This window comes from Silurus meridionalis, chromosome 18 (assembly GCF_014805685.1).
Source record: "Silurus meridionalis isolate SWU-2019-XX chromosome 18, ASM1480568v1, whole genome shotgun sequence".
Lineage (NCBI taxonomy): Eukaryota > Metazoa > Chordata > Actinopteri > Siluriformes > Siluridae > Silurus > Silurus meridionalis.
Genome location: NC_060901.1, coordinates 22,487,352 through 22,512,585, shown reverse-complemented (window position 1 = coordinate 22,512,585; position 25,234 = coordinate 22,487,352). Strand labels below are relative to the sequence as shown.

The 25,234-nt window shown below is 39.7% G+C and overlaps 4 protein-coding genes across 9 annotated transcripts in view; 2 read left to right on the top strand and 2 right to left on the bottom strand.

Moving 5' to 3' along the window:
* Nucleotides 1–1,752, top strand: part of hmcn1 (hemicentin 1) — an 86,988-nt gene extending 85,236 nt beyond the window's left edge. The window contains exons 105-107 of the mRNA XM_046872529.1: nucleotides 30–149; nucleotides 268–394; nucleotides 625–1,752. Of these exons, the coding sequence (XP_046728485.1) occupies nucleotides 30–149; nucleotides 268–394; nucleotides 625–991 (614 nt within the window). The 3' untranslated portion in view covers nucleotides 992–1,752. The remainder of the gene's footprint in view (nucleotides 1–29; nucleotides 150–267; nucleotides 395–624) is intronic.
* Nucleotides 1,745–6,732, bottom strand: arpc5b (actin related protein 2/3 complex, subunit 5B). The gene is made up of 4 exons (XM_046872528.1): nucleotides 6,474–6,732; nucleotides 5,640–5,712; nucleotides 4,765–4,941; nucleotides 1,745–3,553 (listed from the first exon to the last, which is right to left on the bottom strand). Exons 1-4 carry the CDS (start codon nucleotides 6,611–6,613, stop codon nucleotides 3,491–3,493), a joined length of 453 nt encoding a protein of 150 aa, XP_046728484.1. The 5' UTR covers nucleotides 6,614–6,732; the 3' UTR covers nucleotides 1,745–3,490.
* A 1,348-nt stretch (nucleotides 6,733–8,080) lies between these two features.
* LOC124401150 (xaa-Arg dipeptidase-like) lies at nucleotides 8,081–14,306 on the top strand. Of its 4 annotated transcripts, none has more exons than XM_046873167.1 (9): nucleotides 8,081–8,816; nucleotides 10,525–10,673; nucleotides 11,172–11,314; nucleotides 11,901–12,055; nucleotides 12,473–12,593; nucleotides 12,744–12,851; nucleotides 13,395–13,960; nucleotides 14,041–14,100; nucleotides 14,248–14,306. In XM_046873167.1, exons 1-7 carry the CDS (start codon nucleotides 8,415–8,417, stop codon nucleotides 13,559–13,561), a joined length of 1,245 nt encoding a protein of 414 aa, XP_046729123.1. In that variant the 5' UTR covers nucleotides 8,081–8,414; the 3' UTR covers nucleotides 13,562–13,960; nucleotides 14,041–14,100; nucleotides 14,248–14,306. The 4 variants fall into 4 exon arrangements, with proteins under 4 accessions (XP_046729123.1, XP_046729121.1, XP_046729122.1 ...); XM_046873165.1 differs by having other exon boundaries at nucleotides 14,041–14,139; XM_046873166.1 differs by having other exon boundaries at nucleotides 13,395–14,100.
* A 361-nt stretch (nucleotides 14,307–14,667) lies between these two features.
* map3k5 (mitogen-activated protein kinase kinase kinase 5) overlaps nucleotides 14,668–25,234 on the bottom strand; it is a 50,662-nt gene continuing 40,095 nt past the window's right edge. For all 3 annotated transcript variants that reach the window (XM_046873161.1, XM_046873160.1, XM_046873162.1), the window contains 14 exons: nucleotides 24,387–24,523; nucleotides 23,069–23,174; nucleotides 21,833–21,990; nucleotides 20,181–20,361; nucleotides 19,534–19,551; nucleotides 19,258–19,435; nucleotides 19,010–19,178; nucleotides 18,670–18,855; nucleotides 17,431–17,536; nucleotides 16,916–17,141; nucleotides 16,707–16,819; nucleotides 16,497–16,606; nucleotides 16,335–16,411; nucleotides 14,668–15,710 (listed from right to left, as the gene is read on the bottom strand). In XM_046873161.1, the coding sequence (XP_046729117.1) occupies nucleotides 15,650–15,710; nucleotides 16,335–16,411; nucleotides 16,497–16,606; nucleotides 16,707–16,819; nucleotides 16,916–17,141; nucleotides 17,431–17,536; nucleotides 18,670–18,855; nucleotides 19,010–19,178; nucleotides 19,258–19,435; nucleotides 19,534–19,551; nucleotides 20,181–20,361; nucleotides 21,833–21,990; nucleotides 23,069–23,174; nucleotides 24,387–24,523 (1,826 nt within the window). In that variant the 3' untranslated portion in view covers nucleotides 14,668–15,649. The remainder of the gene's footprint in view (nucleotides 15,711–16,334; nucleotides 16,412–16,496; nucleotides 16,607–16,706; nucleotides 16,820–16,915; nucleotides 17,142–17,430; nucleotides 17,537–18,669; nucleotides 18,856–19,009; nucleotides 19,179–19,257; nucleotides 19,436–19,533; nucleotides 19,552–20,180; nucleotides 20,362–21,832; nucleotides 21,991–23,068; nucleotides 23,175–24,386; nucleotides 24,524–25,234) is intronic.

The following is a 25,234-nucleotide window of genomic DNA, read 5'->3' as shown; positions in this document are numbered from 1 at the left end:
AAAATGTCTAAACTGTTTTTTATGTGTAGATATCAATGAGTGTGAACAAAGGGACATGTGCCAGCATGAGTGTGTCAACACACAAGGAAGCCACAAATGTTTATGTCCCGGTGGCTATCGCCTCATGACCAACGGCAAAACATGTCAAGGTAAAGGAAAAAGAAAGTCACTACTACTATCATGTCTTTGTAATTTTTTTTGGGAAAAATTAGGTAAAATGGCACTTAATTAAAAGCTGCCAATGTGTCCTGCCCTGTCTTTGAGTAGATATTGATGAGTGCTTGGAACAGAATATTCGGTGTGGAGCGAACCGAATGTGCTTCAACATGAGAGGGAGCTACCAGTGCATTGACACACCCTGTCCACCTAGCTACCAGCGAGAGCCGGAGTCTGGGTAAGACATGTTAACATTAATGGCATTAATTCAAACTTAAGGTCAATATCAGATGCTAAGGAAGCGTTTAATACATTTTGGGAGGGATATAGTAGTTGGATGGACCGATTTAACCAATAACAGTTAACCTCTAATCAAGATTATTAGTCCGTATCAGTGGTAGAAGAAGAAATGAGAAATCTCTTCTAATCTTTTAGCCTGAAAGCTCACTTTTCCCCCTTTCCACTCAGCTTTTGCCTGAAGAACTGCCCTCCCAACGACCTCGAGTGTGCCCTGAGCCCCTACGCTCTAGAGTATAAGCTGCTCTCGCTGCCCTTCGGTATCGCCGCCAACCAGGACCTGATCCGACTGGTGGCCTACACCCAAGACGGCGTGGTCCACCCGCGCACCAGCTTCTTGATGGTGGACGAGGACACCACGCTTCCCTTCGCCCTGCGTGAGGAGAACCTGAAAGGTGTACTGTTCACGACACGCCCGCTCCGTGAGCCGCACACCTACCGCATGAAGGTCCGAGCGTTATCGTACGCCACCGACGGGGCCATCGAGTACCAGACCACCTTCATAGTCTACATCGCCGTCTCCGCCTATCCCTACTGACAGCACTTTACGACACGAACGGGCACGAGTGTGAGCGTGCTTTAATGTGTGTGTGTGTATGTGTGTATTCCTGTGTATTCAGTTATAGATCCACCACTTGAAGAACATTTTTTAGACTTCACATCAGGCCTCATAGATTGAGCAGCCAAGCTGAAGAAAACTTAGCATTAACCCCTGGGGTACTCCAAAGACCGACCGCTTTACCTGTGGCTGGTTTCCATGGTGAAGCCTGAAAGGTGTAGATCGGATGAAGCCTCTAATTTCGGTCCCATGTATTACGACAAGCCAAATTTTGTACAAGGACAAATGAGAAAAAGGACAAGTATACAGTACGTCTATGTCTACCTATTAACTTATTGGAAAGTGCTTGAAAACAAGAATTCAAGGAAGTGTTTATTGCGTTTTGTGTGCGCTGCATTTTCGATGTGTCGTACCAATAAGAATTCCAAAAACTAGAATCTTTGTCTCAGGTAAGCACTGCGTTCCACCTATAAAGCCTTTTCGTATCTATTTTTTATTCATATCTATGTACAGGAAAAAACATCGGAACCCTCTTTTTTTAATTACCGGTTTATACACAAGTTTCATAAATCCATAACAAAGATGTATATCTATTTTTTTTTTTATTATCTGTATATAAGCATTTGATTTTCGTATTGCCGCAAACAATAAATGTACAAACAACAACTGATGTGTGGTGTACTGCTGTAAAAAAAAAAAAAAATTAAATAAAAAAAACCCCTACAAAGTTTGGTCAGTCATACGTATAAATGTTTTTATTAATTAATTTTCAAAAGCACAAATGTAAGAAAAAACCAACAACAAAAAAAGGAATACTCAATAAGGCAGTTTGTACACCAGTTTGGTTTGTAGAACATGTTTTGCACTTGGCCACAAGAGGGAGACAGGTCCACACTGTTTTAAAAAGTGATCGAACTAGGAGCAGGTTGGATCACAGATTGGCAGTAAGTGCTTACGAGTAATGATGAGACATTCCATCCAAATCCCTATTTTTTAACCTCTCACAACACACCATGGTCTTTCTTTGAAGGACTGTGCCCCTGAAACGAACCTTAAAACCTGCCTTTTCTGGCGTATCAATATGTACAGGTAGTCCACCGAGTTACGATGGTTCGACTTACGATTTTCTGATTGTACGATAACGATATCACAAAATTGTGTTCGGCAGGAAAGTGTAGCAGCGTACGAAGTCGAAAGGTTTCGAGACTCGCTCTGTTTACAAGAAAGTACTTTACTTATCTATATACAAACGTTCACCATCAAATGTAATGTAATGTGTCCGCAAAGTATTTTTTTCAAAACTCTTTTTGAGAGTCGCACCGGATCTTTGCAATGGTGTCAAAACAGTGACCTTTTAAGCTGGATGTTCAGCTACGAGAAAAGAGCGAAGTCTGCAGGAGCCAAATCTGAAGTGAGATTATGTTGTTGCTCTGTGACAGGGTGAGCACGTGGTCAAAATAGCAGCCTTGTGCTGCCATCTGCTGGCGTGTTACAAAACTAATCTCGAAACTTTTCTGATACCACAGCATACTGAATGCGCGTAGGCTCTGCCCTTAAGAAGGCGAACCGCCGTTCGTCTGCACGAATTTAAGTCAACAAATAACAACATACTAAGGCTAAGCTACAGCTATTTAGCCATTTTTAAGGTAAGATCGTTAAATCGTAACTCTGGGACTAACTACCAGCTTTTTGAAATTTCTAAGGCTATCGAACAAAAGAAAACAACAATACAATATGAGATATCGAAAAAGGTTTGAGCTTAAGAATAGTTTTGCACAGCTGGGTATATTTTTTCAGCTGATATGAAAAAAGGTAATAACAAAAGAAATAATCAAAATAACCTGTTCTTTTTTTTTTTTTTTTTTTTTTTAACATTGCCATTCCGACTCACAGGAGGTCCAAAGCATTAATGTTTCCATAAGATTTGCATAACCCATGATGAGTCAAAAAGCGATCCCGCTAAAGTGCCGGTAGATGCATACCAGCGCTACAGATTCTGAAAATGTAATATGGCATAATAATACGTTATACAAGAATGTGGTCATTCCCTGTCCAGAGAAGGAAGTGTCACATGGTTCAGACGTGTCATACATTTCTATGTTATATATAACATATCCGTGTGTGTCGCGAGCACCCAATGCTCTTTGGTCTAAAAAAAGAATACAGCAATAAACAGCTACAACAGATAAAAGCCTGGTGCTACTGTAACCATATAACACCTTAACCATTAAAAATGTATAGGTTATATTAAAAAAAAACAATAGCAAATCATAATACGCTGCTTGAGAAAGTAAGACGCGATGCCTTCCTGAGTGAAGCGTGTATGGACATAGCTGTCTATGTGAACGATAAAGAAAAGATTGTGAAGCGAATGTGTGAGATGTGTGTCGTTTGCAGCACCCTGTAAAAATATCGCCTTTGTTCTGAATGTGCAGGCAGGTGTCGCCCTCCTGTGGGGTGGAGTAGAGAGGTCGGGGTTTAAACGGTTTTCCGTGCGGTCAGTACTCTGACAATGCAGCCCACACCTCCTGCAGAGAGAGCCTGAGGGAAGAAAAAGAAAAACATCTGAAATACATAAGGGGTGACCCTGAATAGTCGAATCCTGATTCAACAACCAATCTCGCAATTATTCGCTGAGATGTTATTAAACTTGGCGCATACCATTTTGGTTATATGGGGGTGCTCAAAGTCTGATTACACATAGAACTACCGGTTTTCTCCATATAAGAAAACATACAGATGATCATGATGATGCTGTAAATAATAACTTGAAGCTTTTAATCAATATTTTTACAATGTGCGTGAATAAATCCAACCACCTTGTGACAGATTTCAATTTCCATGATCTGTAAGTGGCACAGGAGCATTTTGGCAGCAGTATATAATATATAATAATTTTTTTTGGTGCATCAATGTTGCGTGAAATGCAAATCCTGTGTATATCCTGTGTACATCCTGGCCGCATCCCAACGTATTGTCAGCTGAACAACATTAACATTTTTACAATTTTATTGTATTGATATCGTCATCGCAAGATCGAAAAATCGTAAATCGAACCTCCGTAATTCGGGGCTGTCTGTATTTTAAATGTAAAATTAAAACCACCAATAGGTGGCAGCACATCACTGTTTCTAAATAAGTGAGTCTTCGCTAAACTTGCACTTCCCCATAGCTGAAAAATAAAATCCTCTTTACGTCTGTGGTACAATCATATTTGGAATAGAAAAAGAAAGAAAGAAGAAACTACAACACCATTGAAACAAAAAATGCTGCATGGCCATTTCAATGAGCATTATTTCATTGGAATATTGTTTCATCGGGAACTTAAAACCTGTTTAAAAAAACATTTAAGCCCAAAAACAGTGGATTTAAGTCTTTTTAAGACTTAAGACTATGCGAAAACCCAGAGACAGCGTTTTAAAAAGACCAAACTCAGTAAACACATTAATAATAAAGCATACAGTCCAGAATACCCCCAATCGTCTTGCGTGCAACTGATCCATGATTCAAAAAGCCCGGGGTCTGCTGTCTCAAAGGCAACGAACAGAAGGTAACACTTTTACAGTTTTTACCCCTGTCTATTACAACGCCCACGAATCCTCTTATGGGTTCATGTGACTCATACAAATGTTCCTGCGTTACTTTGGAGCGCATAGATACAAATATCTACGAATTCACGCCAGCTCGCGGTGCTATATAGCAGGATAAACTGTGCTGGGCTGAGACTAAAGATCAGATTAGCACTGCAGTACCTTTTCGTGCCACTGGAGCAGGATGGCGCTGCTGTTTTCTGACGGCTGCTCGAAGCCCTTGTAGATGTACTTCATCAGCAGGTCTACGCCGTTCTTATCCAGAGACTGCACTCCTTTCTCGATGTCACTTGCCTTGAAGGCGCTGAGCACTTTCAGAACCAGGCCTTCAGCACGGTCCTGGAGGAATACATAAATCAAACCGTGGCTCTTTGTCCCAACAACAACCCTTTTATATAACTTTTATTTTTATTGTAACCAGAGATGAAGTGCAATACTATATAGATATGCAATATGGACAAAAGTATTGGGACACCTGACATTTCCATCTGTATGTGTATTATGAGTAATGTCCTTCCTACAGTCTTACACACACAGGGTCCAGATGGAGCATTACGAATTACGATACCCAAAAATGTCCAAGGACTATAGACGTCACTTCCTTAGATGATCGAATGGCTGTTAAAATGCCCTATACTCCATGGTTAAGGATCTGGGTTATTGATCATAAAGTCAGGCGTTTACCAAGCAGCCACCGTAGGGTTCTTGAGCAAGCCTGTTCACCTGCACTGTATCATAGCTGAACCTGCGCTTGGACCACAGATTTTAAATGGCCTGGTATAAAGCTCTAACCTCAACCCAATTGGAATTGGAACATCACTCCAGGCCTCCTCACCTACATCAATACCTGAACACCTTTGTATTTGAAGGAGTATAAATCTCCATAAAATCTTCCTGAAAGAGCGGACGTTATAAAAGCAAACGGGCACTAAATGTGGAACCGGGACCTTCAAAAGTAAGTAATGTCAAGGTCACGTGTCTATAAAGCTGCATGTACTGTTATGCACTACCAAACCAACCAACCAATCAGTGCTCACCTTGACGTTCTGATTCTTGGTATTGATCGGCGGGTTTTTCAGCACGGCCTTCAAAGCTTCCGTGAGGTTCCCTTTACAGACCAGGAGTTAAGGCGTAAAGAAAAGGGAGCGATTTATTATAAAAGATCGACATCAAAAACATGATTGCATTGAGTCTGTATGATGTCCAAACAGCAGTCATCTAGAAACAGGAAGTGAGCTATACTCTCACCCACAGTGGTCATATATGGAGAAGAAATCGACTTCCTCAACTCGAAAGAGCTGCACGACGACATACACTCGATATGAACTCAATCTCTAAACCTCTCGGTGTGGCCTTCCATTACAAAACATGCAGCTCTCATGATAAAAAAAACCCCTTCAATCTCAGGAATGTGGTTGGAAGACATGTCCAGACTCCTCTAAGAGGACGAGACGCTGGATTAGGGATGAAGGTGTGGAACCAAATCCTACCTCCAAACCCTAAAATCCTCAGCACATACATTATATTTAAGTGCACTCCTTGTGTATAGGAAGTTGTTTTGAAATGGACACATTATCAGAAGAATCAATGTGGTCAAAAGCACATTCACATTTCTGGTGTATAATATCATAGACAACATAACGTGATTGTCAATCTGCATTTTTTTCCAGGTTGTATTACCTAATCTGGAAATCAGGAATGCATTGCAATACCAAACCCATTCTAAGGATTCCCATGCATGAATCCTGCAACCTTAAAATATATATTTCTATCCTGAAATGAAGTAAATAAGTGTATGCAGATAACCAGGATCGTTTGAAAATCAAATCAAATGCAATAAAAGCACCATGCAGAGCTCTTAGGAAGGATATTGTCTGATCAGGGAGTCCACTTCTGCTTCATCCGGACCCAGCTGGTTCTCTGCTCCATCCTCCTCGTCTACAAACTTGTTCTCGTCGTATTCATCCACATCTACTTTTCGGAATCGGTCGGACACGGTGTTCTTCGACATGATGCCTAATCCACGATTTTTTTTCTCCTCTCTCTCCTTCTATCCACGTTCACTCGCTACACCCAGGCGTCAAAACAGCTGGACTGACGCTCGCTTCCTCAATCCGCTGCTGCGTTGCGCTCATTCACTTCCTCATTCGGGAGCCACCTAGCGACCGAGCTGCGAACTGCAACGGTTTTATTGTTTGTGTGTTGACACACACAAGGAATTTGGTTCCAGATGTTTGGTGCCTTCTCAAAAGTACAGACATAAATAATACTATACATTTCACTTAGACATACAACACAGACAATATGAGACAAAACGAGTATTAAATAGGAATACAGAGTATATTACTCAAATGTAATGTAAAAATAAAAAAAAAACAATATAACTCACACGTACATAAGTATTCACAGTTTGCCATGACACTCAAAATTAAGCTCGGGTGCATCAGATGTTTCCTCAACTTGATTGGAGTCTGCTTGTGGTTAATTCAGATTAGACATGATTTGGAAAGGCACACACCTGTCTATAGAATGTTCCACAGTTAACAGTGCATGTCAGAGCACAAACCAAGCCATGAAGTCCAAATAATTGTCTGTAGACCCCCCGAGACAGGATTGTATCGATGTAAAAAGGTACAGAAACATTTCCGCAGCATCGAAGATCCCAATCAGCACAGTGGCCTTCATCAGCTGTAAAATATGGGAACCACCAGGACTCATTCTTGATCAGGGGAGAAGGGCTTTAGTCAGTCACTCTAAAAGTGTTTTTAGCATTTCAGATCAATATTAATGGAAAGACTTGGGAGCAAATCTATATTAGGTGCACTAAATAAATTTTTTTTCCAAATTTTTGCTAACATTCTGATCCTGGAAGCACTCACAGTGTGAATATACCAGTGGCAGGCCATGCAATTCACACCCAGGCCTTCACTGGAGTTCTCCCTGAATCAGTCCACCTTTTTATAGCGTAAAAATGATGGTATTAACACATTCATGTTCCTTCTGTTTCTATGCACCAAATTAGGCGATTAAAATCTGTATGCTTCGACTCATTGTCATTTTGTGAGGTGAAATCGGTTATAATTAGTTGCAGTGCGGATGAAATTGCACAGTGTTTGTTGAAGTATGGACGTAAAGACTATCATGATATGGCCTGTAGAATTAAAATATAATAATAATAATAATAATAATAATAATAATAATAATAATAATTAATAATAATAATAATCTGTAGAAGTTAGTAGTTTATATTTATTGGCTGATTTTCAAAGCATTACCTTTGACTTTATTTTGAATTTGAACACTTTTTTTTACATTATATGTCATTATAAAAAGATCCTCTATGTAACGGTGAATCAGTTTTGAAAGGTTTATAGGATCAGGTGGGCGCTGCGAGCACACTGGGTTTCAGGCGCTTGATAATGACGTAATTTCCCACCTCGGAGTGTTCGAGGTCGGAACCGGGCGTTAGCATGACGAGATGGAAGATTAAACCAGTACATAAATGAAATAATAAATGAATAATGGTTATTGTAGTCATGTGTGGGTAAAATGTAAGCAGATCATGTGCCGGGGTGTGATTTAATTCGAAGGCAGAATTAGTTGTGAACTTTCTTGCCGGTCCCAGTGTGCGTCGCCATCTTGTTTTGACGTCACTCGCTAACTAAAGACTCCGAGTTAAAATTCCGAGTTAAAGTGGTGTTTTGTTTTTTCCACTTCTCTGAGGGGAATTACAGGTTGTGATTTCGAAGCAAACTCGGAATTAGTGTTTGGACTTTGAGGCTAATTTATAAGCAAGCGCCTTGTGTTGCAAAATGGCCGAGAAACTCCAAGCGCTAAAGCAGCACGTTTGCTCTTCCATTGACGAGGGCAAGGAGAAGCTGCACCGGCTTGGAGACGCGATATGGAGTCACCCCGAGCTGGCCTATGGGGAAAGACATGCCCATGAAACTCTGGTCCACTTTTTCAAGCAGGAGAAAGGATGGACCGTGGAGGAACACTATAAACTAGAAACGGCTTTTCGAGCCACGTGGGGAGGTGTAGATGGGGTAGACGGTGGCTCTGGGTTGAATGTGGGCTTCCTGTGTGAGTATGATGCTCTGCCTGCTTTAGGTCACGCTTGCGGTCACAACCTGATAGCAGAGAGCGGAGCAGCTGCAGCACTCGGCCTGAAGGCGGCGCTGGAGAGCGAAGGGGCGTGTCCTGTTCCAACTAAGGTGCGCCAATTAAGCGTGTTATACAGCATTTAGCATTCAAACCATACACACTGCATTGTTCTGGTTCAAATGTTCAAATGATACTTATGTATATTCCAGTGGAGGGCGGTCAGTGCCTTCAAGACCTTCTTTGGTTGACTATCAGTATCACTGACTTGTCTTTGAATATGTGTTGAATTATTCCCTTCATTTCATTGCGTTTCCCTTAGATATTCAAGAAGTGTAATTTTCGGTTAGAGTACCTACTCAATCAGATTTCAGCAGTCTTAAACCAATCAGACTGGGATTTGGCCACTCTGAAGCCGCCTAGAAGGCGTCCAATAACCTCAGAATTTTTGCACATCCTTTGATTGGATGGTCAAAGTGTGGACTAGTCCGAGCTCGCAACCCCTTATCTGTAGCAAACTGCACATGCTCAAATATATCCGTGTGGATTTGATGGATTTTTTTTATTCCACAACGGCCGACAGAGGAGAAGAAATCAACTTGCAAGGACATTTACAAGTTGGACTTTACAACAAAAATGCACCACATAAAAACTACCAGTAAATGGTGTGTTATAACAGTTTACAGCACATCACCTGACTTTGTTACTGTAACTGTCAAGAGCTTTTGATGTGAAGGTAAAAGCAAAAAAGTGACTTGAAAAAATCAAATTTTTTTAATTGTGCTTCAGACAGCCACTAGAGGACGACAAGAGACATGTTATTTTTGTGTCCAACTTAAATACACATGGAAAAAAGTGTTGGGACACGTGACTTTCCCAGTTGTATGTGGTACTTTCCCAAACTTCCCAAATACCTGACTTTCCTAACATCATTGTAGCTGAATGAAATCTCACAAAATCTAATGGAGCAACATCTCTGAAGAATATTTGCTTAGTAGGGATTTATTGGGGAAAAAATGTCAAACTTATTTCTATCATTTATTCCACTTTGTGAAAATTTAAAATAAAGATTCATATTTACAAGCTATTTGTTTAAATCTATGATATGTTTTCCCAACCGAATTGTACCCCATAGCAAAGAAAGAAACAGGCATTTATTCTAACCCATTACAGAGTAAAATATAAAAAATTACATGCGTATTTATATTAGATGTCAACTGCATTTTACCAAAGGCTGGGTTGGATCGTATTTGCCGATAACCTAATCATCATCCAATAGTTTTTAAAATGGATACTGGATAAAACCAAACACTCTGTGTAAAATAGTTCATAACAATGACAAAAATAAAGTACTTTTCACACATAGATACTTTCTAACAATCATGAAAATGTGTTGTAAAACTGTATGAATTTATTACAAAATATTAAGGTAAATACATGCATTTAAATTGAAACAAAAAACACTCCAAATAAATAAAAACAGTTACATCTAAGATGATAAAAAAGAAATAAATAAACAGCACATAGGGTCAGTGATTCACCTCTAGAGGCTGCTCTCGCACTGTATAACCCAACCCGGAAAAACTATCGGGATGTATTTTTACAGATAGTTCCAGCAAACTATTGGTGCCGATTAATCAGCAAAACCGATGAGACGGTTGACCTCTAGTTTGTGTATCTAAGCTTTGTAAGATGTATACAGACTGTGGTAGTTTTGTAGATCCTTTTGCTCTAGCTTGAACTCTCAACTTGCTTTTCAGTGCACATTACATTGTTTGCAATTACATTACACAGCGATTGCTAACGATTTAATTTTTTTAGATAACCGTGTTGGGAACTCCAGCAGAAGAGGACGGAGGCGGGAAAGTGGATTTGCTGCGAGAAGGAGCTTTCGAGGGTCTCGACGTGGTGTTTATGGCTCATCCCACTCAGAAGAATGCTGCCTATCTACCAGCCATGGCTATACAGGGGTAAATTCTAAACATCGTCTTTATTTGGCTTTCTGATTTTGGTACCCCGTGAATTCTCAATGTATACCGTCGACGGTAATGGATAAATAACGTAAAGGTATTTGATTCATTTTTTCAGATTTTCGGCTTTTCCTTTGTTTTGTCTATTGTCAGCGGTTTGCTCCAGTAATGTCAAGCTAAAACCTTCCATACTAAACATTATATTTTTTCAATGTACTTGATCTGGGTAGGTTGGTTCTCATTGTTTGGTTAGCGTTACCTCTCCATCATCTCCCTGCTGGTTGTTGTGGTTTCAGGGGGAAAATGATTGTATTTATTGTATGTAGCAGGATTTAGAGTATATTATGAGGATGCACAAACAATCGAGGTGCACCTCTTTAACTTGAAAGACAGAATGTAGAAAGAACAAACCTGAGCAGGTGATCCTGAGGATGTTTATGACGTAATGTAAAAGCAGCAACAGGCGCTGATTTATTGTTTTTTCCTTTAATTTCGCAGCGTGCTGGTGAAGTACCACGGGCGTGCATCTCATGCATCAGCATATCCCTGGGAAGGAGTAAATGCTCTAGATGCAGCCGTCCTGGCCTACAGTAACATCTCGTCTCTACGCCAGCAGCTCAGACCTGACTGGAGGATCCACGGTAAGTTTGCGTTATTAAACGCTGTCAACGTACATCCTCCTCATCGCACCTAATAAAGGGAAGTGGATATTAGAAGCTCAGGCATCATGCTTTATTTGTAGCTGATATTTGGAGTTTTCTTAACGTGTATATTGTAGCGGCAAAAGTTTGTGGACACCTGACAATAGGATTCCATGCTACTGATTCCGAAAACGTCCAATACTTTTTTTTTGGACGTGCTTTGTGTTAGTGTTCAGAAAACACATTAAAGTCTTGATTTTTCCATTCCCACATCCAGTTTATGGATTTCCCATCCAGTTTGTAATAAACCTAATTAAGTAGACAGTGCTGTTCGAATTTCTGATATTTGGACGTCGACGGAGAAATTTCAATGGTAGAAGAAAGTTATATTACATATTACCAGTGACATTGGAGTGACCTTGGTGTTTGTAGATCATGAAATACAACACGGTCAGCAAATTCCGCACATTTAAACTCGAGCCAATGATCACAATTGGTTAAATAAAATCTTTAATACAGCACACATCTATACGCAACAGTCCATATCATGATGAGTGTCTGAAGCAGAGTGTCTTGTGTGACTCAGGTATCATAAAACACGGCGGTGTGAAACCCAACATCATCCCGGACTACACCGAGCTGGAGTATTACTTGCGCACCTCGTCGCACCAAGACCTGCCCAACATCAGAGACAAAGCCGAGGCCTGTTTTCGCGCCGCCGCTCTGGCCACGGGATGTGAGGTTCGTTGCGATGGGTTTCACTCCCACACACACTTGTCCGGGAAATAATGGATCTCGAGTCAAAATGACTTGACCATATGTTTGATGTAAAAATATATAGAATAGACTATAGAGACCAAAGTATTGTTACACCTGAGTGCTATAGAGCTTTGGTCTGTACTGTGTGTGTGTATATATATATATATTCACTAATGTCACCGAGTGAGCACAAATCTCCACAAAATCTAGTGAAACATCTTCCCAGACGAGTGGAGATTAATATAAGAGCAAATGTGGAATTGGACGTTCGATAAAAAGCACATCCCAATTTTGGTCTTGTGTCCACAAACCTTTGTCCATATCGTGCACGTCTAATTACAGTGCATAAAGCATCAGGATTGGACAGTCATAAAATTAAAAACCGCTCGTGTCTTGCAGGTCGAGATCCTGTTCGATAAGAACGAGTTTTATGAAGTCCTGAGGAACGGCACCCTGGAAGACCTGTATGAGCAGAACGGGAAAGCTCTCGGAATGACGTTCACCACAGAGGGTTTTTCAGGTAAAGTAATAACTACACAACAGAAAAAAAGGGTTTTCTTCCCTCTGCATGATCAGCTGTGGTGGTAAAGAACGCCAATACACACGTTAATTGGTTACATAACACGCAAGTTCATCACGATTTGCGCTTGTTTTGTGGTTCCTCTATCAGGCTCTACAGATTTCGGGAACGTGAGTCACGCCGTTCCAGGGATTCACCCTTATTTCTACATCGGCTCCGAGGCACTGAACCACACAGCGGAGTATACAGCTGCTTCCGGTGAGTCTGAAGACGAAGAACTCTGCGTAATAATGTTATTCATACACTACGCAAAGTTTCACGTCCACACTAAATGGACAAGTTTGTGGACACCTGAGCGCGTGATTGGTTGAACATGCCGTTCCCTATTTGCTTTTATAAGAACCTCCAAACTTCTGGGAAGATGGTCCAATAGAATCTCTGGAAATTCGTATGAGATTTCATTCAGCTATGAGGGTGTGTTTCAAAAAAAGTACCTGAAAATCATTGTGTAGATCCCTTACTGTAAAACTGACTACAAGTTGCTCACAGGCAGCAGATGCGAGTAGGGAGTGTTAATGACCTCTTCAGCAAAGGCGCAAATCAGTAACACCTAGAAAATAGCCAAAAAAATCACAGGAACGAAGTACATTTACTCAAATTCTTTTTTGAGCTCTACGCCAGCCAATTCAAGTTCTTCCACAGGTTGCATGATCATGCTGGAACCAGGTTTCCCAGTTCATGTGAAGGAAAGATTCTGTGCACACATTTCACAAGAATGTTGTGACTGTATTGTTCTCGCAGGTGCAGATGAAGCTCAAGTTTATACCCTGCGTACCGCCAAAGCTTTGGCCATGACCGCGCTGGATCTGATCTTCATCCCTGGAGTACTGGATAAAGTCAAAGTGGAGTTTCGGAAGGCCAGGTTTGGAGAGGAAAGAAATTGCATCAGGAAAAACACAGAGAAATAGAGACCATCAACCGCCGTTATACAGACAGCTGAAAGGTCCAATAATCAGTGACTCTCTTTTTTTTTTTTGCATATTTAAATCTGGAATTTTGAGTTTATCCTGATCGTTTTTTTTTTTTTTTGATCAAGAACCACATAGATTGTGTCTCTGATGATAAATATTACTTATACCCTTATGTATTTAATATCTAGTTCTCTTTACAATTGCAAATATGACAAACTTTTTTTTCCTGTAACGTAAATCAGACAAAATAATATAAAGGTTATAACATTTATTGTGTAATTCATGAATCCATTGGCAACCACGATATCGGTTACACGAGGTAACGTCCAAGCCGATCTACTCAAGATCTGATTGGCAGTCTGAGTTTGGAAATGAATCTTTTTTTTATATAATGGGGTGAGTTTTTATTTTCCCTTCTTCCATTCAATTCTATATGAGTTTCAGACTAAGTAATTTGATGATGAATTGCTTTTTAGTTCACCAGTGTTTTGTCAGAATCCACACCAGGATGATCGCCGCTGTGGACCTTCGCCTAGGTGAGGAATAACATCACAAAGTAACGATTCTACTCTCGGGTATGTGCCCTAAAATAGTTTTAGCTAAAGAAAGATATTTTTTTAGAAGCATCTTTGAGAGGCTGCTGGTTTCAAAATGACATTTTAACGAGTCATATGTTTTTGCAGTTTGATATTTTAGGCGACTTTAACAGATGCTGAGCTGGTGATTTTCCCCTTCACTGAGGTAAAAGGATTCGTGTCAGGTGATGGATGGACGGATTAATGGATGTATATCATCAAGCCACAGTACAGGTACTCAGCAAAAAAAAAAAAAAAAAAAAAAAAAAAAATGCCATGTACCATAAAGTTGAGGTAAAATTGTGTATGTCTATACCAGTCACTGAACATCTTTACCACAGTAGATGTCTGCACGTTGTAGATATACTGTGGAGATGATGTTTAATGTCAGATAGTTGGGCATCAATTATGTTTTTGGTGTTTTTTTGGCTCTTCACCATGTAGGCCTACTTTTCCCTGTTGTCGGATGCAGTGTGTGTGTGTGTGTGTGTGTGTGTAGACATATGTACATATAAACACACAAACTCGTAACGATTTCTCAGGTCCCACTTTAATTTCACAGTTAATTTTTAGGACTGTCATCTAACAAATGCACAAATAATCTCATTCATTAATGATTAAATAAACAAAAACAACATTAAATAGAAAATATCAAGTACGGGGGGAAAAAAAACCAAAACTGTGCGCTAAGCAGAACAACCAGGTAAAAACTGTATAAAGCCACAAGTTTTATAGAATGTATAACGTTTGTATGAACTAATAAGCGTACGGAAAAAAAAATCCCAAAGTCACGCGATGCAGAAATCTGGCTTTTGAACATCTTCAAACTTTGTTCCAAGAACTTATTTTTAATACAGTACAGTTTATGGATTACGCCTCATGATCTTTCAATGGCGACTGACCCAAGACAAGCACGATGTAACGGAGAGTAAAAAAAAAAACAATAAAATACAGGTTCGGACAATAATAGTAAAAAAAAAATTAGTGTTAAGATCGGAAACGTAAATGTTAAAAGTTTAAAATCCGAGCCCGGGTCAGCTCGAAGAAATGTACAAACGAAGGATTACGCCAGTCTCAGATTCCGTTTTTTTTTTTGTAAACATGAACAAGCAAAGACACAAGATCAGGAATTCATTGCCGTATATGAGGAACTCTGACTTGTGTACGAGCTTCACCTTGCTTCACTCCACATCCTTCAAATGGGTTTTTGAAATAAGGAAAGCATGTAAAGTCACTGCTTTAGAGCCACAAAATGTCCAGGTACAAGTGAATATTAAAACTTGCATCAGTATAAAATGTTTCTAATCGTGGCAGAAACTAACCACATCCGAAACCACTGGGGATTAAAAACGCGAATGTTGCATAAAACGGGCCGAATAAAACGTCCAGGCCGGAGTTCGGATCTTGCTGTGACAGTGTTTTTTTTTTTCCTGGAGCAGATTCTCAGGTTTCTTGGTCTGTAAACACACTGGAATAAAGTCGATCAGGTAGCAGGCTGGGGTCTGGAATCTCAGCCGGGTTTCTCTCGATATTCCGCAATAGCTTTCCAGAGCTTGCACAGGATTCCACCCCTGTGTAGGAAAGGAAACATTTAAAATGGATGTTGGAGCACATCTGGGTTTAGTCGTATCATGCATCTCCATTCTGTCTCTACAACACTTCCGAATGGTGGAGACATCAGAAATCGAGTTGGGTAAAGTCTAGCGCAAAAACCGCCGTAAGATTTAATCACCGCTAGCAATCAGAAAAGACGTAATGGAGAGAAAAAAGGCAAATAATTACCGCATTATTTCACGTTTATGACTGAAAATGAAACCAATACGTAAATCGTTAAGACTGAAGATCAGATGGCCAAACATCTTAATCACTGAGCTGCCATTTCCATTTAGTAGTCATTTTGTCCTTTTCAGCTTTCTGAGCTTTACCTTTTATGGTGTTTCAAATTCAAGAGGAATTTCCACCCTCAGAAATGCTGCCCTCTGGAGGTTTTTCACGGCAACAACTAAATGGAAGTGGCAGCTCAACGGGTAAGATGTGATTTTGTGGGCGTGGCTAAATGTAAACAAACTGTAATGAAATGCACTTAAAGATATGGAAAATCAGATTAAATTATTATTATTATTTTATTTTTCGGATTTTGCTCACGAAATCATTTCAGCGCAACTTTGATGATAAACGATGCACGTTTGACTTACTTCAACCTCAGACTTTTCAGGTCGTCCCTGGTGACGTAGTGAAGAATGTCATCCAGGGTGTAGTCCTCCGCTACAATCTACAGCACAAGTACAAACACTTCAGCATTTACAATAGTGTTTTTTTTATTTTATTGGATATTTGTAGAAAAAGGCAGACGTTACCTGGTCTATAGAGTCTGCGTCGGCTCCGTGTAGCCTCAGCCATTTGAGGAGCTCGGTGTCGCCCTCACGTCCCAATGAACTCATAGTACTCGCTGAAGGAGCGGCAACATCTACAAATAGAACCACAAAACAGAAATCACTTACTGTTAGACTAATAATGATGGACTTGAAGGGTAGGAAGTAATTGTGTGTGTGTATATAAAGACTGACTGGTAGTTTCAGAGCGAATCTTCAGTAGTTTAATCTCCCTCTCCCTCTCTTCCAGAATCTGATTGAGTACACACTGATACTCTCTCTCCCTCTCCACCAGCTCCTCTAACAACCTGAAACGCACACGCAATCTTTATTCCATCAAGAATACGACCCGAGCTCTATCCTGATACCAAACCATCCGAACCAAAAAAGTATTGCAGCGCCACCTGTTGGTCTCGAGCTTCATGCGGCCGAGTTCCATGCTGACTGAGCGTTGCGCCGTCTGAGACTCTGAGACGGTTGAACTGAGCGTGCTCACGCCGGACGTGGCCACCGTGTCGTCGTGGTTGACGGCGGTGGAGTTTCTGCGCTTGTTGCCGAGGGTTTCCTCGTCGACGTCGTCCTGATCGGCGTGGTCGCTCTCGGATGCCAAGCTGAAGTGTGGCCTGAGCTCTGAGATGCACAGAAAAAAAGAACAAACATGGGTAACCACTTAAATTTTTTATTCCCTTGTGACTATTTCAGGCAACGTCAAAGAATCTCAGAAGTTCAAACCCTGAGGTTAAAGTCCAAATCCATTCTCAAAGTTCTTGAGTTGCTCAGTAACTTCACTTACCTGCAGAGGAAACGCTGCTTTGTTCTACTCTGGACAATAATGGTCATGTTTTTTTTGTTTTCTTTTTAAAATTGTAAAAAACCTCACACAGTAAGTCATAAAACGGCGCAGTAGAGACCTCATTACCTGGCACCAGGATGGTGATGGCGGTCTGTACGGCTTTCCGGACGATGTTATCGAGAGCAAACATCCAGTGAGGTTTGATGTTGTGATTCCGTAGCACTTTGTTCATCTGCAGGCAAATCGAAAATTTTATGTCACATACGCATTCATACAGAGTATGACGTAGTGAAACTGTACAACTTGTAAACATGAAATACAATAGATAAAATAAAAGAGTAAAGTAACGTTAAAATAAGTATAAAAGTATATTCAAATATGATCTAAGTATGTATATATACTCTAGCGCAAAAAAAAAAAAAGTATATAGATGTATATACATATACAAATATGCATGACAGAAGTACAGATTAAAGTGTGATGTAATGGTCATTAAAGTGTCCATGTGCTGGTGTAAAAAAAAAAAAAAAAAAAAAGTCAGTAAAAAGTGAACGTGACTCCATTTTATATTATATATTATATATATTCACTGCAGGAGCCTGTATATTTATTTGCTGTACATTTATCCACATTATTTTGGTAGGCGCTAAACTTCATTTCAGTGCCGTGTACCTGTTCTACGCAATGATAGATAGAACTATTTTACGGCCTCTAACATCCAGTGTTGGTGGGCATTTTTCCTCTTAGAAACTCTGACCGTCTCATACTGGACTGCCGAGGTCAGCGATTTTTGTTCAATTTCTGATGCACAATGACTACCGGTGTGTTCCATGTTCCCACTTTAGCAGCCATTTAATGGATCATGCGTTACGGTGTAATATGTTGTTCTTCACCTTACTACATTTTCTAAAGCAACAACTATGTTTTCCTCGTTTTTTAATTTTGTAATTTTTTTTTTATTTTTAAAAACAACACGCCATGATCTTATAGATGCATAAGAACTTTCAGCATCAAATAGTCTTCTCATACCTGCGATATACAAGACAATTTCTATAGTGCTTTAAATAGATCTCCAATTAATCCTTAGTGCTCAGTGATTAGCAGTGTTAAGGCTGAACAGTAGGTGGCGACGTGGGCGCGACATGTTATGTAAGCTTTCTTAAAGGAGGCACCTTAGTTCTCTCTCTGTATCCATAAATACTGTTAATATTAATGGAAAAAAGTACATACACACAATACATGGTCAAAAGTATTTGGATGATGTAAAAGTAAAATGCAGATGATGGAAAACGGTTTATCATACTGTGACCATTATTCGTCTTTGAAAAAAAATTTAATAAAACAGCTGAACCTCAAGAGACTCACCGCATCTTGGAAGCCGAACAGCACCACCTGCAGCTGGCTGATGGCGACGCTGTCAAAGTCCAGCTCGAGTTTAAGCTGCGACAGCGTGTTGGCGATGATTTTTCGGTCTGCCATCCGTACGAAATCCCCCAGGCTGGCAACCAGAGTTGAAATGTGCTCGTGTTTTAGCTTGGTCTCCTCCGCACCCTGTAGAGAAAATCTCTGACTCGTCAACCCCTTTTTAAAAGTTTAGAGTCTAATTTATTTATCTACGTCTACAGCCATTAAACTTTCTTGTAAACAGAGCTCGTCTTAAAACCTTTTGATACCACCTCGTACAATCCCTGTATGCACGGCTCACCTGCGTGAGCGCCTCCTGCAGGTTAGTGACTATTTTGTCTCGGTCCTCGGTGAGGATGCGGTGCAGCGTGGCCCTGCGCTCGCTGTCCTTCTTTAGCATAAAGAACCCGGGGTCCTTTTCTTCCGGAGACGGCGGAGCGCTGTGGTCCTCAAACTGCTCCACTGGGATGCTGAAGAAAAACACACACTTTCAGTCACACACTCATTAGTGACTCGACAAAACGAATCAACAGTCACCTCTCTAGTTACCTGAGGAAGAGCGACCTGTGCCCTTTGACCTCTCGTTCACTAAGGCACTTGACGCTGGGCTTGAAGACGAAAGGGTTGACGCTCAGCTCGTTGTCCGGAGACACCGAACCATATTCGCTGCTGCTGCTCGTGTCCTCGACCACCACCGGAACGGGAAGCGAGATACTGCGCACGTATTCTGGCAAAGCGACAAAGCACAGGAGTGAGTAAAATCCAAACGATTCTGAATTTCAATAAAACTCATTCATTTAAATTATAAAAGATTAGAGGACTCACCTGTTGCTGGGGTCAAAGCTGGAAAAAACATCCAGAAATAAATTGCATTAATTCGTTTTAAAATACATTTTCAATAAGCAGATCCTCCAACACGTCTACATGCACCAACTTTGCCCATAGTTCCGATAATGAAAATATGATGATACAGCTAAAGACAAATGTTAAACAGAACGAGTAGCTTCACCGCTCATATCTGCTAGTACGTGTCGTTAGTTCTTTTGTCACGTGACTCCCATAATTATGGTAACAATAATGTCAAGATTCATTGTGTAGTGTCTATAGGAGTTACGTGATAAAAATAACTTTTTATTTCTTTGGAAGGGGTAAATTTACAAAAATCAGCATGGGAACAAAATTATTTCCCCCACTGTAATAGCGCTAGGTTTGCTGACAGGATTTCCGAGACATTGAAGTCATTCTTTACAGCCATTTTTAGCCGAAACCGAAATGATTTCTGTGAGAAAGTTTAAGCATTTTCTTCACACTGCTGGTTCACAGCTACTTCTTTTCACGTGGCTACAAACCTGACAGGATTTGTGACGATACGTTAAAGCTGCATTGTTGAAAACTTTTTACACGCCAAAATGGTTATCCCCGGCCTTTAACCGAATCTGGACTGCAACAATCGATGTGAAGCATAAGCACACCTGTGAAGTTGTTGCCCTTGGCTTTTTTCTTGCGAGACGTCACTGTGAGAAAGTCGTGCATGAGCAGCTCGTTGGCCGTAGCGCGCAGGTCCGGGTCCGGCTCAAAACAGCGCAAGATGAACGCCTTGGCCTCGGCTGACATGGTGTCTGGAATTTCTGGATGGATCTTGAACATTCCCACCTACGAATGCAGACAGGAAATGAACACAAAAGCTATTCATAATCAAAGAGCCACTTCACTGGCTCGATAAAACCATGCTGCTGGGTCACCTTACACAAATCAGCATGACCTTTCCCACATGGCAGTGCTGGCGGCCTTGCAGTTCCGCTCTCTCACAGCCGGAATGGGATTATGGGCAATCCCCATTTTGGCAACACTGACTTTCCCTACATGGCTGAGGAATGTAGACCTCAGTCTGAAGAAACCGGCCTGAAATCGATAACATTCCTACACCACGTTTTAAACTAGAGGATGAGCCTCGAATCTGTGTCTACTAATCCATACCATAAACATGTTTATATGAAGTCTTAGGAGTGCTTTTTGTGAAGAAATCCACCCACCCCACCACCCCCCATGCTCTCAGAAACTGATGTTCTTTCAGTGGTTATAAGTTATATCAGGAACACAGAGCTACACAGACGGTCAAACAATATTATCCTTGTTGTCTATGTTTAAATCTTCCCAGACGACATCCTTAATTGTTTTAAGAGGGTTTATTTTTATACCGATTACATGGAAAGTACAACACTGAGTGACTTTCAGGCGCTTTCAAGACATCCTCATAAGGCCTTCAGCATGCTTTGCTACCGCTTTCCCTTCCAAAATAGCCATATATTGAAATCTTTGTAGCTTATAAACATTCGTTAGCATATTTAAGTTGTTTACCATTTTCTATTGCCATTTTCTAACCAAGGTATCTAATGAGGGAAAACTAAGGAGCATAAAAACGAAATACATTTTACAAAACATCTTTTTGACTGCATTTTTTTCATTACAACCCGACAGAATTTGTGTGAGAACGTTCAAGTTATCCGTTCTAGAAAATAGATTGTGTCCAATTGAGAAATTAGGATAAACAAATATAAGGAACAAAATTATAGGCAGTAAACGTACACATTCTTTTATACAGGTAACGAGCTTTAGCAGATTTTTACAATAAATATCACAATGGGTAAACAATAGATATTGTCCCAAAGCAGCTAAACACGGATGAAGAGGTTCTAAAATTTTACTTTGCAAAAGCCAGTGGTGACTGTGGCAAGGAAAAACCCCCCTTAAATGGAATGAGGAAGAAATTCTGAGAGGAAACCAGTCTCTAAAGAAAACCGATACTCATCTGGTTGGCACCGAATGTCCATTCATTAACATTTTAACAATAAACTTTATATCAGGTTCCATTAAGGTCAGCCAAGAACAAGAATCGAATGAATGCAGTGGGCACCAGATCACCTAAACCGAATCTGTTGACATTTTCTTTTACAAATCTTTCACTTTCTATTCACCTGAAGGGCTGATGTGTTGTGCATTTTGAGATGCTTTTTAAGATCACCACGGTTGTAACAAGTAGTTTTTTTTTCTTAAAAAAAAAAAAAATCTTTGATAAAATAATATTTAAAAGAACATACATATACATTCTGAGACGGTCTCTGACCTTAAACATGGCTGCCTGAGGTTCTCCCAGCTCATAAAATGGTGGTTTCCCAGTGGCCATCTCTATAATGGTGCACCCCAGTGACCAAATATCCGCTGGCTTCCCATAACCACGAGGGCCTTTGTCTATGATCTCTGGAGCCATGTACTGTAACGTTCCTGCAAACAGAAACACATCATGAGCGACACACACACACACACACACACACACACACACACACACACACACGTCATGTTTTACTCCTTATTCTATGAAACCAGATCTTATCTTTTAACTTTCTGTGAATTCACATGAATAAAAAAAGAAAGTCTAAACCCTGAATGGAAACAGCAGAAAGTTCCAGCGGCCCTCGGTTCTTCTGCATAATAAAAGTAATACATGCAATAGCTTTTATTTAATGTGTGTGAAAGTTGAGAAGGTCTCCGAGCAGATTCAGGCGTGGGACAAATACACTGCCTTCAAGTCTCTCAGAAAAATCTCAGGGGGCCGATGTTCTCTAAAAAGCAGCTCGGTCCTGATTTGAAGTGCCTCGAGGGTACCCAAAATGTTTAAGACATGAAAGGAAGATAGAACTTAATGTACTTTTGTCTGTATTTGCTTTAGTTTGGAAAAACACTCTGGTTTTGCAGGCCAAACAGTGTACAAGTCAGGATCTTTTATTTATTTATTTTTTTAAACCAGGAAATGAAGACGAATTCAAGAGAAAATCCACAATCATTTAAAGCTATTCAAGGACATTTATATCACATAAGATTTTTTTTAAAACGTTTGGTTTTTCTACTGATTTGTAACTCAGGAACAGGAAATGTTTACGAAACGCTAAATACGTTCTCAGATTTCTCCGTTTTGCAGTACATGTAGTAACAACTATTGTTTATTAGATCAAGAAAGGAACAAATTTACGATTCCTATCATTATCATAAATGACATTCTGAAAGAATCCCACTACGTAAATTTTAAATGGAGCGACTCACCTAATATTACTTTTACTTGAGTAGATTTTTAAACCGGTAACTCAAGTAAAATTTCATTGACGTAACAGTACTCGAGTAGAACATTGTATTACTCTTTCCACCTCTGCTGTTTGAACATCACAAGAGTAAATGGAAAACCATACTGTAGATAAAACAGCCAGCTGAACTACTTAGAGTCCCGGAAAAACTACAGTCGATAATCAGTTGTAGGAAACACAACACTATAGAACCTTGATTTTATTATAGAAACCGTGTTGGATACCGGTGAAGGTCTCTGTGCAGGGGTTGATCCCAGCCAGGCGCTTTGACGTGCCAAAGTCTGAGATCTTCAGAACTCCGCTGTAGGTGTTTATCAGGACGTTGTCTCCCTGTGTGAGCACGAAAACATGCATATTAGACGAGACGTCATGTTAATGCTACACAAGTAACGCATGCACACGAGGCTAAAACCAGACCAATTTTAAACAGTTGTAAAAAAAAAATGTGTTTCTCTTCAATCTAAGAGTTCAAACTGTGGCATTAAGAAAATCCTAAAACAGTTGTATGTTTGTGCTTAGATTCATTTGAAAATACAGTGGTTCATTGACACATAAAATTCACATGAAGTGATAGTCAACAAAGCGGGACGTTATCGCGGACAAAATGTGCAGATTTAATCTTGAAATGAACTTCAAAAGATCTTCCAAGTCACCCACAGCAGCACAAAGACTTCTCTTATCAGCACCTTTTCTCAGAAACTGTGGCCCTAAGCCAAACCACATAAACACCATATTCGTGTGCCCAGAGAGATTTTTCAAACGGCCCATAAAAGACAGTGCAAACAAAACAGATTAACATTTAGTGACGTGACCCTTCATACAGACTTGTGTAAAGAAATGAGGCGTGTATGAACGCCATGATGTCAGATATCAACTTTAACATGCTACACGTTGTGGAAAATTCCACAGGACAAAGAAAGGTTCATCACCCTGGCAGAAGGATGAAAATAAACGGTTGGTTTTTTTAGGTTTTTTTTTTTTTTTAGGTTTTTTTTTTCCGGCTAAAAATAATAGCGCGACAATTTTGGAGTAATTTTAGTGTAACAAACGTTTGTGTATTAAGTCTTTTCTAAATCATAAATTATAAAAAATGTAACACTTGGGTGGTTAATTAATAAATGACCAGGTGGTGGGATTTAGCCGCTTTTCAATGACAACACATCCTGAAGTATTTTTTTTTTTATACAACACAAAAATCTATTTGCTATTGTTTAAAAAAAAAAACTGTTATTCAACAAACAAGCGAGTTCCTGTTATAACTTGCGTTATAGCAGCTAAAAAAATAAATAAAAAGGATATCCATATGCATTAGAAATCCACATGTACATTACAATAGAACACATTTGGTATTAAATATTAAAGCTTTGTAGCTTGAAATACAATAAATATTAAATATTTCAATTATTGGGATTTAAAAAAAATATATAGTTATTTATCCTAATGAATACTTTGAATAATTCCCTCAATGAAAGTAAAACTTTCTGATACAATAAGATACATTTATTTTTTTTATCATCATTTTTTAATATGTATTATTGTTACCTTGATGTCTCGGTGGGCAATCTGGTTATCGTGCAGGTATTTGAGCCCTTCTAGGATCTGTTTGGTGTAGAAGCCGATGGTCGGCTCATTGTTCTTTAGAGGACCCCATTTGGAGCGCAGCAGTGCTGAGAGACTGCCTGCGGGTCAAAACAGAACGGAAAAGTGAACGTGTGCCTGGAAAAATGTAATTTTTTTATATTATGGTGGATTGTGGTGTAGAATAATTATATTACAGTGTACTGGGACACTAGACTTTTCAAGCCATACACAGTTCTTCCTCAATTTTGTATTGTACTAGCTCCATGAAGATATGATTTACATGGGTTGGATCTGGTGGAAGATCTCCTGCTATAGATCTCCCTATTCAACAGCTTTTGTGTGAACTGGAACGACACCCCGAGCCTCCTCACCTCACCCACCTGACTTCACTAACACCCTTGTGGCTGAATGAAATCTCACAAATCTCCACAAAATCTAGTGGAACATCTTCCCTATAGTAGCCAATGGGAAGTAAATTTTATATATATATATATATATATATATATATATATATATATATATATATATATATATATATATATATATATATATATATATATATATAAAATGGTGTATTGTGATGTGTACTATATTTTGTGTCCCATTTTCTATTATTCCCTTATCTGGTTGCTACTGATATGATGTGCTTTTCGAAATCAAGCAGAAATTCCTACTGTCCAAATTGTGAACTTGCAAACCAGATTTACAAAATTGATATTTCAACAGATAAAATATACCAATAAAACCACACACACAAAAATAAAACAGTACTAGTCATAAATGTTAATAAATAGCAGCCATTTCTACTT